This window comes from Danio rerio, chromosome 17 (assembly GCF_049306965.1).
Source record: "Danio rerio strain Tuebingen ecotype United States chromosome 17, GRCz12tu, whole genome shotgun sequence".
NCBI classification, from domain to species: Eukaryota; Metazoa; Chordata; class Actinopteri; order Cypriniformes; family Danionidae; genus Danio; species Danio rerio.
The window spans coordinates 30,956,917-30,970,229 of NC_133192.1; the positions used below are offsets into that span (position 1 = coordinate 30,956,917).

General features: G+C 36.4%; 1 protein-coding gene across 2 annotated transcripts in view; it reads right to left on the reverse strand.

Annotated features, from left to right (window-relative positions):
• Positions 1–13,313, reverse strand: part of ush2a (Usher syndrome 2A (autosomal recessive, mild)) — a 394,144-nt gene that overhangs the window by 127,231 nt on the left and 253,600 nt on the right. For both annotated transcript variants that reach the window (XM_009293147.5, XM_073928624.1), the window contains exons 48-50: positions 12,855–13,053; positions 7,901–8,069; positions 7,596–7,817 (exon numbers count right to left, since the gene is read on the reverse strand). In XM_009293147.5, coding sequence (XP_009291422.2) covers positions 7,596–7,817; positions 7,901–8,069; positions 12,855–13,053 — 590 coding nt within the window. The remainder of the gene's footprint in view (positions 1–7,595; positions 7,818–7,900; positions 8,070–12,854; positions 13,054–13,313) is intronic.

Here is a 13,313-nt window from a genome sequence, read left to right on the forward strand (position 1 = left end):
AGAAAATATTTTTTAAAATGTTAGAAACCTGTAACCATTGACTATCAAAGTATCTCTTTGTCACACTATGGAAGTAAATAGTTAAAGAACAGAAAGAAAGAAACTCATAGATTTGAAACCACCTGAAAGTGAGTAAACAAAAAGCAAATGTTGGGGTGAACTATCCCCTTAACAAACCATTAATGAAAACTATTAGTTCAATAAACTTTTAATAGGCTGATTATTTATAGTTAATAAGATAATATGAGGGATAAAGTTTGGGTAGGATTACGGGTGTAGAATGTGATGATACTTTATACATACTAATAAACAATTAATATCTTAATAATAGGCAGGTAATATGCCAGTAGTTAATGGTGTCAATTGTTACAGTACCTAGACTAAAGTGTTACCAAGTAATATTATTTATATTAAAAGTAAAATTATTAATAATAGTAATATTATTTATTCATTTTTAATAATTTAATCCATGTTACTGATGTTGTCATATAAAAAAAACAATTAGATATGTAAGACCATGCATCACAGTGGTTTTACCATGGGTGATCATTTTAGGTACTATGCTTCCTGCTATGCATTTCTTATAGCACCCCATTACCATGGTAAAATCGCTGTAACACTTGGTCTCACATACAGTCCCATAATAATCATCAAAAAGTAGCAAAATATACTGCATCCCTACTACATCTAATGAATACTCATAATACTGTCACCAATACTGTTGTCTACAGCACATATTTCAGAATAGGATATCAGCTCATGACATACCCTGCGTTATCTGTCCATTAACTTATATTTGCAGAGACACTCGCCAACGCTAAAGGAGCAGGAACCTTGAGGGAGTCGGGGTGTCTTTATCAAGGTTAAGTAGCTCATTCAATAATAGAGCAGGCAGACAAGAGTCAGGAGCAGCGTGGAGCTCGCGGCGTGAGCCCCAGCACCAAGCACCAGCGGTGTGGCTACCAGGCAAATGGCCTTTAGTTATCCTAACGGTACTATCCATCATAACATATGCTCTCCCCAGGATGCTCTCTTTAATGAGCGATGACTTCTTCATCTGCCTTACTTCACCAAGATGGAAGAGCGATGTGAAAATGCTTCAGCTTTCTTCTGAAATAACGTAAAGAAAGAGCACTTTCTGTATATACATGTTCATAGTTTTTCTTTCATTTTAGTATTTCCCAAACCTTTTCTTCTTTAATTCGTACACAACATATGGCCACACTTTATTTTAAGGTAAAATTTTTGCTAGCCAACCAATAACTATGATTTTTGCTTCAAAAAACTCCTGATTTGCTGCTTATGAATAGTTTGTAAGGTAGTAATAGATGTAGATGGATGAAAAATACGATTATGCTAAATATGTACTTTAAAATAAACTGGAACCTAAAGTTCGTTGACAAACTTTGATGTTGGCTTGAGAAAGATGTGACTGTACTAAGACTGGGAATGGCATTTGACTGGAAGCACATCAGTTACTAAGTGGTTGCTAGACAGTTGTTAAAATGTTTATGGCATTGCTAGAGGGTTGCTAAGCAGTTGCTAATGTAAACTGGGATGCTAAATGGCAACCCTCGTTTACATGTTTGATCAAATCCAAATACTTAGTAGGCATTTCTAGCATATGTTACTGCACTTAGATAATCGTTAATAGCATGAAGCTAATTGTTGTTAACATTTGGCTAATCATTGTACCCATGCATAGTACACCTTAAGTCTCATTTTGCTAGCTAGCATGAGTCAAATGAGCCAATGCCCAAGTCCCTACGATGTTCTGATGTACAGATATTGCTGTTTTTAAATGGTTGCTAGGTAAGTCTGTTTTGTTGCTAAGGGGGCAACTGAGAGCTTAGTGAAGCTTCTTGCCAATATGAGTGATATAAATCAACCCAGACATCTCTATGAGACAGTCTCTATGACATTTCTAGGACATTATGTAAAAATTTATTGAAAATATAAAGCTTAATAAGCGTAAAAAGGATACATGTAAAAGTTATCTGCCATTTCAGTAAAAATGGACTTTATGTAAAATTACTTGCCATATCAGTCAAAAATGTGAACTTTAAGTAAAAAATGGCTTGCCATATTTTTACAAATGTGATGATTAAAAAATATTTATTGGAAAACTAGTCTGATAAATCTGAAAAGATAAAGAAACAAAATCTAATGCAGAACTTTAGGCCAAATCTACAGCTTGTAGCATTTAAGCCCTAGGAGGAGATAGAACTGGGGTCCGTTCTTCGTACCTCGCTTAAGTGATCTAAGATGATTTGGAAGATCCTGGATCTTTTAATCTTGATAACTCTGGATAATTTGATTCTTCAAACAAGTTTGCGAATCAAATTAAAATGTCTGGATGAACTGATCTGAGATTGCTGCGTGTGTTGTGAAGGACAGATCTATCGATCCACGAAATCATAATCAACAATGCAACGATTGGCTGACAACACAGCAGCGTAATGACATCATCTGATTAATATTCAATTAACCATGTGAGCAAAATAACATAAAATATCAGTAAACGGTTTGTTAAATATGACACGCAATAACTTTCAACATTTATTGTAAGCTGCAGGCTTTACACTTTCATGTGTCGTACTCATCATGTATATCAATGCATATCAATGTATTTAGTTTAACATTTAGTAGCCTATAGGCCTACTCAAATGTTTTTAATCGACGTAAGGAATAACTGTATAAATTAATTTAGCATCAAAAAAAACATTTTGATAATGGTAAAGGTGTCAATCACCGGCATATTAGTGATCAAAACACAGGCTTGACTATATAAATTATCACCTTTTTTTAAAAAAAAGTCGAATATTGTGCATGAACAGGTTTGTACCTAAAAAGATCATATCAATATTTTTTTTTGAACCACGAGGTGGCAGTCTTTGTACTTTTATTTCGGAGTGCAGATTGCATACATTTTTTAAATATATATTTTAAACTTATACATATTATTTATACATTCAAATATAGAAACATATATGTACTTACTAAGAAATTATCAGCATTTGGTACATACTTTCAGTATTTCAGTATTATTTTGTTGGAACTGACCTGATCTAATCCTGTTTATATAAAATGAACCTGCTCCCAAGCAGGTTTGAGCTACCAGAACTGGTGCTATGGTAACAAGTCTCAGATGAGTTTTGAAGAACGAAACGATCCTGGATTGTGTCAAATCATCAGTATCCAAATCCAGCTAATTGATTAATCCATGTATGAAGAACGAACCCCAGGTCTAAGAAGACATAATAGTAAAATGTTTAAATAGGATGACAATATCAGCATAATAAACAGTACTAATAAACAGCCAATTTGTTAATAATATTCAGGCTAATATGCCACATGTAAATAGTGAGAATTGGCCCCTATACTAAAGTGATACCAAACATATGCAAACTCTGAATGCATGTAATAATTAGCACTTCCTGTGTGTATGGTTTCTTTGTGTTGATTTGCTTAAAGTCACTTTGTACAAAAGGAAAATTACTAAATGTAAATGTTTGTACAGTTAAGTCACATATACAGTAGGTATAAACATGTGAATGTGACAGTACATGTTTTTTATAAGTGGCATGTATTTCATAGAACTCATTATTTGTGAGGAAATAACAAAAAAAAAAACAATTACAAAACATAATAAAAAAGAAAGAACCTTAGGTTTGTGGTGAAACTAGCAAAGTGATTAAGTTTCTTTAAAAAAGTGTGAGACAGCTTCGAAAAACTGTATATAGAGGGCAGGGTGATTAAGCAAAGCTTGAAAATGATTACTGGAGCCAATCCCAGGATGCCACCGGAGCCACTTGACGACTTATAGAGTGTGTTTGTATGATAAATACACTGGTGCCACTGACCTCATGGTGGCCATTAGTTCTGTTGCATCCTGGGAGCCTGCTGTGGGCTTGGCACAGCTCTGGCTGGTGCTCCGATAGACTCAGCTCCATCATCCAGCCTGACAAAGATGGCTGACATCAGGGCCAGTGCCCATCCAGCCCATCTGTGCCCAGGTGCCCACTTTAGCGGGACGCTGCGGGGGAGCCTGAGTGACCCCAAGAGGGTTCAGCTCCTCTGACACTCCACCACAGTGTCATTAGAAAGTCACTAAGGAGTGAGGGCTAAACTTAGCCACAATGAAGTGGCCGCACATGCTTTGGCCCATTTAAAGTTTAGTAGTGCCACACTTTTGTGTTTTGCATCAGGAGAGGATTTAAGGCTTAGAATGAAGGTCTAAATGATACAATTCTTTGCTCTACTGTCTGACAACAACCATGAATGATTAAAGCAAAGTTGTATGATAAGTGTGACATGCAAAACTGTTACTTTTACTATGTGTCATCAATAATGAGGTGTTTTAGTGTGGGAGTAGCTTGTTTCCATTACACACAAAACACATATAAGGCTCATTTATAGCTGTACTAAAATATGGCGTCCCACTTTATATTAGGTGGTATTAACTAATATGTACTTACACTGAAATGAATCATTTGTTACAATGTACTTATTGTGTAAATGTAAACGTTTTTTATGTTGTACTTGATTGATTAAATACTTTTATGTAATTACATCTTTAATTAATACCTGTATCTACATTTGTTATTACACAATTAACCATCCCTTACACCTTAACCCACCCTTAAAACGACATAAACGATTCAAATGTTATCACTCGATTGAGTAGACCTTATTTTTGGTTATCATCTGATAGATATGGGCCAGTAGGGGCCTTCTGCACCTACTGGTAGGCTCAGAGGCTGTTATTATCCATTCACATGGTTAATCAGCTATACTGTAGATCATACACGGCTGCGGTCGGAAGTTAACAAGAATTATTTATATTATTTATTAAATTTTCCATTTGCTGTATTTTATTAATATCTACCCTCACCTCAACCCTAAACCCAACCATTACAGTAATGTAAAAACAGTTCTGGATCTTGAGTCTTCTCTATTAGTATAGCTAAACAACCATGTTGATGGATGATAACAGCTTTCTGCACATACCAGTAGGTGCAGAAGGACCCTACAGGCTCATATCTATCAGCTGATAACCACTGATAGGGCCCATTCAATCAAGTGGTAACATTTGAAATGGGTGCATAAACCACCAAACCAAATATATATATTTTTTATCAATAATTGAAATAGAAAAATGCTAAATTAAGTAGAGGTGTGCTTCACTGGTCAATTATGATTATCATGTCATTGATTCAGTTCCATTATATGCATCCTCAGTTTTTTTCATGTATACAATTGCACAAAAAAACAAGCAAATATATGAACTAAAGTTTTAATTTTACTTGCTCAAAGAAAAAAAAAACACTTCTTGAATGTCTCATGCATCAAATAAGCAATAACAATGTTCAGCATTGGGTTTTCCTGTTCAGTGAGTGTGTGAAAAATGGAACTTATTGTAATGACAAGGGATCTTAGGGTCTGCTGTATCTTCAGGGTAAGTGAAAGACTGTCCTATAGCAAACTCACAAATAGCAACATTTTAATTACTCGCACCCTCATCTTGACCATAGTACGCTACCGCACCAAATTGTGTCAGAAAGCCATCAAAAAATCGTAACTGGTTTTGAGCTGTTAATAAACTGATACTGAATCACGAAGCACCGTAGAAACGATTAATTTTTCCACCCCTGTAAAAGAGTTCAGAGTCTTCTTTAAAACAACTCCAGAGTTAAACGCATTTGATCAGATTGTTTTCAATACCACTGGATCTTTATAACACATAACTGTAACATGTGTTGAAGTTCTTAGGAAATATACTGACATTATCAAAACAGTAAAACTCACTTCACAGATGCTCAGAGCATCCATTTTTCATAAAAATCATGAAATGAAACATTATTATTAAAAAATGTTTAGATTTGTTAGGTGTTCTAATAATTATCAAAATATTATAAGCAGATTTTTTTTTTTGTTAGCAGATCAGTGAACATGAGTCATTTTGCAATGTTACAGCATAATAGTCCTATTGTAAAAATGATAAACAAGTGTACCATACACTACATAGAAATTTCCTGTGGGCAGGTTTTTTTGTGCAGACTTTGCTTTTCTGGTGAGCATGTGCGGTACATGCATAGACATGTAAAAACAGATGGAATATTGAGTGAAGCGTCACACCACACAGTGACAATGTCTGGAACAAGGGTGCCCAAACTCGGTCTTGGACGGCCTGTGTCCTGCATAGTTTAGATCCAACTTCCTTCAACACACCTGCCTGGAAAGTTTCTAGAATACCTAGAAAGAGCTTAGCTGGTTCAGGTGTGTCTAATTGGATTAAAACTAAAGTCTGCAGGACATTGGCCCTCCAGCACTGAGTTTGGACACCTCTTGTCTAGAATACGCTTATTTCACGCGGCTGCCGTTTTAAAACATGAAAGCGAGGCTGCGGTGGGAAGAAACCCGGAAGTATAGGATCAGCACTGTAAACATTGCAACAACATGCTGAGGACTAAAAACCGATTTTAAAATGCAGAAATGGTGTAAACATCACTTTAATATCATTTGGTTAAGTTTGATTTAATCAATTAAAAGCATATTAGGCTTCAAACAAAATAACAATCTCTTTAAGAGCGTCCTCCTAGGCTTCATGGCACTAGGTAAAGACTGTGGGGACTTCCCAGCTTCAGCCGATGAAACCCGGTGAGCGATAAAACAATGCAGTCATCTGCAGCACACCCTCCTGTTGCCTGTAATAGTGTATTCCTTGTACTCACGTTTTAAAAAAGTCCATTCCCCGCTAACATTTTAATGCAGCTGAGCGCGTTTTTAAACACTTCTGACCGCTCTTCACTGCAAACACAGATACATGAACACTGAAGCGTTTTAAAGGCGCAAAGATCAGTCGAGTCATCAGTCGATCGCTCGCCTGTGTTTGCACTCGGTAAACAGTGTTGAAGTGAACTGCAGTGAACTGATGACCTTCACGGCCAATCACAGCCATTTCTGTTAAGCACTGATGAATACTATGGCAAATGAGCAGTGTTGACTTCAACAGTGCTTAAATGTTAGTGGGAAATTGATGTTTTTTATAAATTTCAGTACCGAAATTCAGTACTGTGACACTTCTAATATAGTAAATGAATCAGTTCATTAACTTGAGTTTGATAAATGGCATCAAAACCGTGTGTTTTTGGTGAAGATAATGTTAGGTAACTAGTGCCATTTACCTAAACTTAGCTGAAAATAAGGTCTGACATCTCTTTTTATTTTCACTTTCCATCCAGGTCACACGGAAGACAATGAAATTATAAATTTGTGTCACTATCTCTTCGCTAATAAGATATACAGCTAGGTACACAACATTACTGCGTGACTCAGGCGATACTTCAGAATTTCTTCCCACCACAGCCTCAATTTCACTTTTTAAATGGCGGCCACGTGAAATCAGTCTATGAGACCTGCGAGTTGAACACTGTGGAGGAGTCTTTTCCCCCCTCATACTTTTATCTTTTTTGCTCTCTTAGATGAAAACAGCAAATTATATTTTCGACCGTTAATTTTTGTCAGTCAAAAATTCAGTTCATCCCTACTTAAAACAGAACCATTTTTCAGCAAGAATGTTTCTAAAAGCTCACCTGACACATGTTCATAGGATATCCCTTCTTCTTCATCCCCACAACACTCTGTTTCTCTAGGGACTAGTTGTCCTCCACAGCACTGGGACTTGAAGCCATCATACAGACGACCCCCACAGCAGATCTGTCCCACTCCTGAGACGAAAGGATGCCCAGCACAACACGAGTCCCCGAGACCCACTGATACACGCTGCTCCACAGAGTCCAGACAACAGATCTCTCCTACAAAACACATGCATAAATATATGTTGTAATATTATACAATAACAAATATAAATAACATAAGAACTGAATGCAGTAGATACCTGGTGAAACAAGTACGTGATATCCACCACAGCACTGGTGTTGAGACAGAGGCTGGACAAACTGACCTCCACAACACACACTCCCTGAATCCTCTGAAGCAGGAATATATCGCTCTTCACAGCACTGATGAGACTGAATTAAGTTGTGAACGGTCCCTGAGCAGCAAATCTGAAACAATAGAGCACACGCACAAAATATATGCAATTCAAATACATTATCAACAAAGTTTTGCACTCCTCCAGGCAATTAAGAAGTTAAGAGGTGGCAACGCTCCGGTCCTGAGGGCCCACAGAGGCGCAGGTAGAAATCCAGCCCACCTCTTCGCTCCACAGCGGCGGGCTATATTTAGCTGGACTCCACTGCCTACTTTGGCGAGAAATCAGGGCAGGATAGATTCTCTCCAGCGCTGAGATGATACTCTTGTGGCGTCTGAAAAATCTGTATTGCCCTGAGCCACTGACATTGTCCTTACCTTCTGGCCCAGCTTCCAGTAGAAAAATGGCATACAGTAAATACCTCCTCTGCTGTGCCTTTGAGAGTGGGATGAACTTTTGAACTCGCTTGAACCTGGTTTATCAAACTCTGGAGAATTACAAGCACTGTGTGTAAAAGCAGAGCATAAAGAACAGCTTCTGCATATTTTACTGTATATAACTGCCCTCAAAATGTAATGTTAGCCAGAGGGAGAAAGTAGAATATGGAGATCTGTCAAGTGATTAAAATTGTTAAAAAAAATATTCTGATTGAATGGAGATTGGAATGTGAGCCTGCAATAATACTGTATACAATACAATGAATGAAGAAGTCTCCAGAGAAGTTTGTTGATTCACTAAATGGTTGAGATATTGCATATGATAAAATTATGAGATTAAATTATTATTAAAAATCAAAAACCTGCATGCAGACAAATCTTTCACATAGAGTCGGGTGCTTTAACACCTGTGGATCGAGTGATTTGTTCTGAAACAGGGATTCAAATTGTTATAATGTTGCATTTTGTTGTTGGTGCAGTTCGCTTTTACATGGCAAAGTTTCTAAATGGACCAAAACAGTTAAAACAAGTCACATGCGAGTAAACTCTCACATTGGTAAGAGTTTAACGGTCTATTATAAGTCCCACCGATTCCACTCAGCTGTCATACGTCAATAGTTTAATTTATGACAATGAGAAATGAGACATTATAAGCAAAAAGGTGCACTTTGATTTTGAATGGTGACACACACAGACATCGTCATCAACTATAAATTAGAGAGGTAGGCTAAGACTTTCTCATACATAGCTACAATCCAGTTGTCAAGAGCTCTTGTTAATATTTCAGCATGCTTTCAATTTTGTATTCCACATGAAACGCACATTTATCAGAAGGAAATACATTCTCTCTTCACATAGCCTTACATATGATTATTACATATCCATAATACACTGTGATATAGCCTGATCTGTTAGTTTATTGGATTGTATTGCTTTTTCACTACAATCAATCCGCTTCAGAGTTCGTTTTAACTGAGCCGAGACCACCTCTTTCAGGCGGTCTCAGACTGAATGTTTTGGCACGGATCAGAGCGCGATTGCTGGATTCACATATGCTAAACGAACCATGCTGCTGAGACAAACGCGTCAGGTTCCAAAACAAACATCTAGGTGTAAAGCACCCTTAGACTGCAAAAAATAAAAATAAAAAAATGGTGTCACTATAAACAAGCCTTTTTGAATTCACCAGAAGCACCTTTAAACATTGCAATCACACTTAGTAAAACATGTGTTGATTTAAACAATCTAAAACATCAAAATGAGATGAACATATTCTTGGAAACCAACATTTTTGAGAAAGACCTGCATTTCATTAAGAAATTATTATAACAGGTATTTTATTTTAAATTTCATTAGGTATGAATTGTTATTATATTATTATAAACAATGGGGGATCTTATTCTTTATATAATGAATATACAGTATATAGCAAGTCTGTCTTTCTTATCATGTCAAGCTTTAAAGTATTCTTTCAGGTAGAAATTATGAGTACTAACCATGGAAAATTATGTAACCTTTGAATATTTTTAAAAACACAAGGGAACCTCAGAGTCCACTAGATTAATCAATCAAATGAATTGCATATATCAATTTTTGTATTAAGAACATGGGGATTTGAAGGTTGTTTTCAAATATTATATTGGACAATGACAGTCCCTTCCAGACACAAAGACAATGGTCTTTCTTAGATTTTCCCTGTTGATATGAATTGTATTGAATCACTTTGAGAATATGTTAATAATTCTTTTGAGTGGTTTTCTATTGAGATTAAACTTGCAACACATTCAATTTAATGTGATATTTCCTATCAGTACTAATTATGAACTGAACAAAACACCTTTTACAAGGTGTTCAACTTTGGATAATAGTGAATTCAGGATGAGCTCCATTAACACGTTCTCACATTAGTGTGTCATGTTTCCTCTGTGAGCCTCGTTTTTCTATTATACTGCTTTACGGCTTTGAGAGCTCTTGTCCTTATCTGAGTTGTGTTCTCTTTGTGTGCTTGTCTCTGGTGTATTACTGTCTGATTTAAGCTGGTGGAGACGTATGGCCTGTGTTTGCTTGCCAAGTTGGCTGTATTTCAATAACACCAGGATGGCAGCAATTGCAGAAGACAAGTTAATCTGTTTACTGAAAACAATCACCGCCACTGTACTTCACAGATAAACACCAGACACTCCAGCTCATACGTCACTGTTTCTTAATGGAATTGTTTACAAAGCAAATGAATGATCTAAACATAATAAACATCATGAAAATCAGACTTCTTCTAGTTCTATAGCTGTGTCCCTGATGCATGTACCAACACAGAAAATGTGAAAAAAGACAATCTACTAATTTTTTTGGTAAGCATTTTTCTGCGAATGTAAAAAATGAACTTGTTGCAGCTGGAAACGAAACGAAACAAAACAAAACAAAACATATCTATTGGATGTAGCAATAAGAGTGACTTCTGACATTCAAGCGACTAAGGAACTTGTGGCTTAGCTTAATTTTTGAAGGAAATTTGTTCAAGAAGTGTTAAATTTGAACTGCTTCACCAAGCGTAAGTGCAATGCTTTTTCTGAAGGGTGAGTCAATAACAGCACATCATGCTATAACTTTATATACAGAACTTGCAAATCAGTTCATATTTCAAGAATGAGCTTGTTAAAGGCTTTTATTCAACACAGGTGCACATGAAACATGTGCCCATGACTACATTTTTGAGAATCAACGTTTTCTTGCAGATTTTGGAAAAGCCGGTCATATGGAGGTAAGTGGTCAGTGGTGCTTCCCCATAGCATTGGGTTTTACACACAAAATACAGCAATATGTACCTGTGAACATGTAGTTATTGGTTCTCAAAAAAGTACACCAGGGTACATTTTTCCAACCACTCAACCATTTCCAGCTCTTCGTCTGTCAAAACGCACAACATATTTTGAGTTTTTGGTGTTTTGTTTTGTCAAAACTTCTGAAGTGTGTGTGCAAAACATAAAAAACTGCGTTTAGAACCATTGTTACAGTAATTGTCAGGGGGATTCCCTACTGCAAATATGTCTGATAATCTAATAATCCATTTAGTTTGGAAATATTTGAGAAATGTATCAAGATTACAGCTGGCCGCTTTGTGTTCCTTCTTGACTTGATTTGTTTACTTGCTACACTGTAAAAAGCAACTAGTTGACTTTAAGTAAAAAAAAAGAAAGTAAATTAGTTGCCTTATGATTATTAGGTTTGATTATGTGCATAACTATAAAAGTTAAATTAAGTCAAAGGGATTACTGAATTTTTTAAAATAAACTAAAGTAACTAATCATTTATTACAGTGTACGTCACTTCACTACAACATTGCTGAATAATCAGTTAGTGCGGTCTCTTGAGCCGACAGTCTAATGCCAATTCGCCATGCTGAATCGGGTAAATGGAATTCAGTGTTAACCCAGATGAAAGGCGACGTGTCGAACACAACAAACTAGCCAGGTGTGCATTTCCCAAGCAACGACGTAACTTGTGGCTGAACTATTATAGTATGATGCATTGTTCGGGAAAAGAACGATGTAGTGACGAGTGTTTCCCAAAACCGTAACAGCTTTGTCGCAGATCCGTATTTCCATCTATGTTTCCTTTCCAAATATTGAAATAAATATTTGAATATGCTATACTCTATTCTAAAATATGAAACCACTTAGTAACATTATTTCCACATTATTTCAAAATAACAATTATTATTATTACTAATTTATTATTGTAATAATAAATTATTATTATTATTATTGTCATTATTATAACGATTCTTATGTAAAATATACTTTGAAAGCAAATAAAGAGAAATTATTTTAATGTTTGTTTTTATCATCCTAAGTTCAAACGTTGGAACGTTTGCAAGCAATAGAGCAAAGGGGGATGACTGAGAATAGAACACAACCAGGAACTATGCTTCTAACTACAGCTCTAGTAGTGTAGTTGCAAGCGTACAAGTTTGCATTGCAGTTTGCGAATCTTCGTTGGAAAGATGGATTTGGGAAACACCAATTCAACTAACTATGTTTGTAACGATGCAACTTGCAACCTTAGTTGGTAAACAATGGTTTACGGAAATGCACCCCTGACTAATGCAGTCCAATGGACCAACCAAGCCCAGCTGCCGACCGCTGGCTTTGTGTGTCCCAGCCCTAATACTTTAGTTCGACTTTAATACAGTTTTGTTTGTGTGAGATTTGCTAGATTTGTTGTTTCTGGAGTGTCAAAAAAGCATATAATGTCTCTGCCCAGTTCGCCTATTTTAATTTAAAGGGACAGACCCAAAAGTTCCATGCTTTTCTATCAACCAAATATGGGGCACATTTGACTAGCTATCATGAATGACCTGTATTTGGTGCTTAAACTTCACAGATACAATTTGGGGACACCAGAGATTTTATATAAGTTGTTACCTGCATCTCAGGGTTATAACAAGTCTTTCCACAGAAGTCTTGTTCAGCAGGACACTCCAGGTACGAGCAGCGACTCTGAGGAGCAAATGTCTGCTGGGTCTGCAGATCCTCACACCGCTTCAGAGTCCTCCGCCACACGTCATACCCTCCCAAAATGCCATTGGGCCGACCAGGTGATGTCCATTCTAGTTTAACTGATCTGAAACATACGGTAAACAAAATTTTAGCTTCACAAATACTGCTCACTACTGTGTATATACTCTTTGGCGTTACTACACACTTTGTTTTTCTTCCATCACTGTCACAGGGAAGAAGCATGTAATATAAAAGAAAAAATAGTGCTAATCGCCTCGTTATATAGCACTTTCTACAACTTGATATACTAGAGCCAAATAGATTGTGCTGTGCAGGATGAGTTATGATATGTGTCATCTTTTCTTCTTCAGATGTACTTCTTGT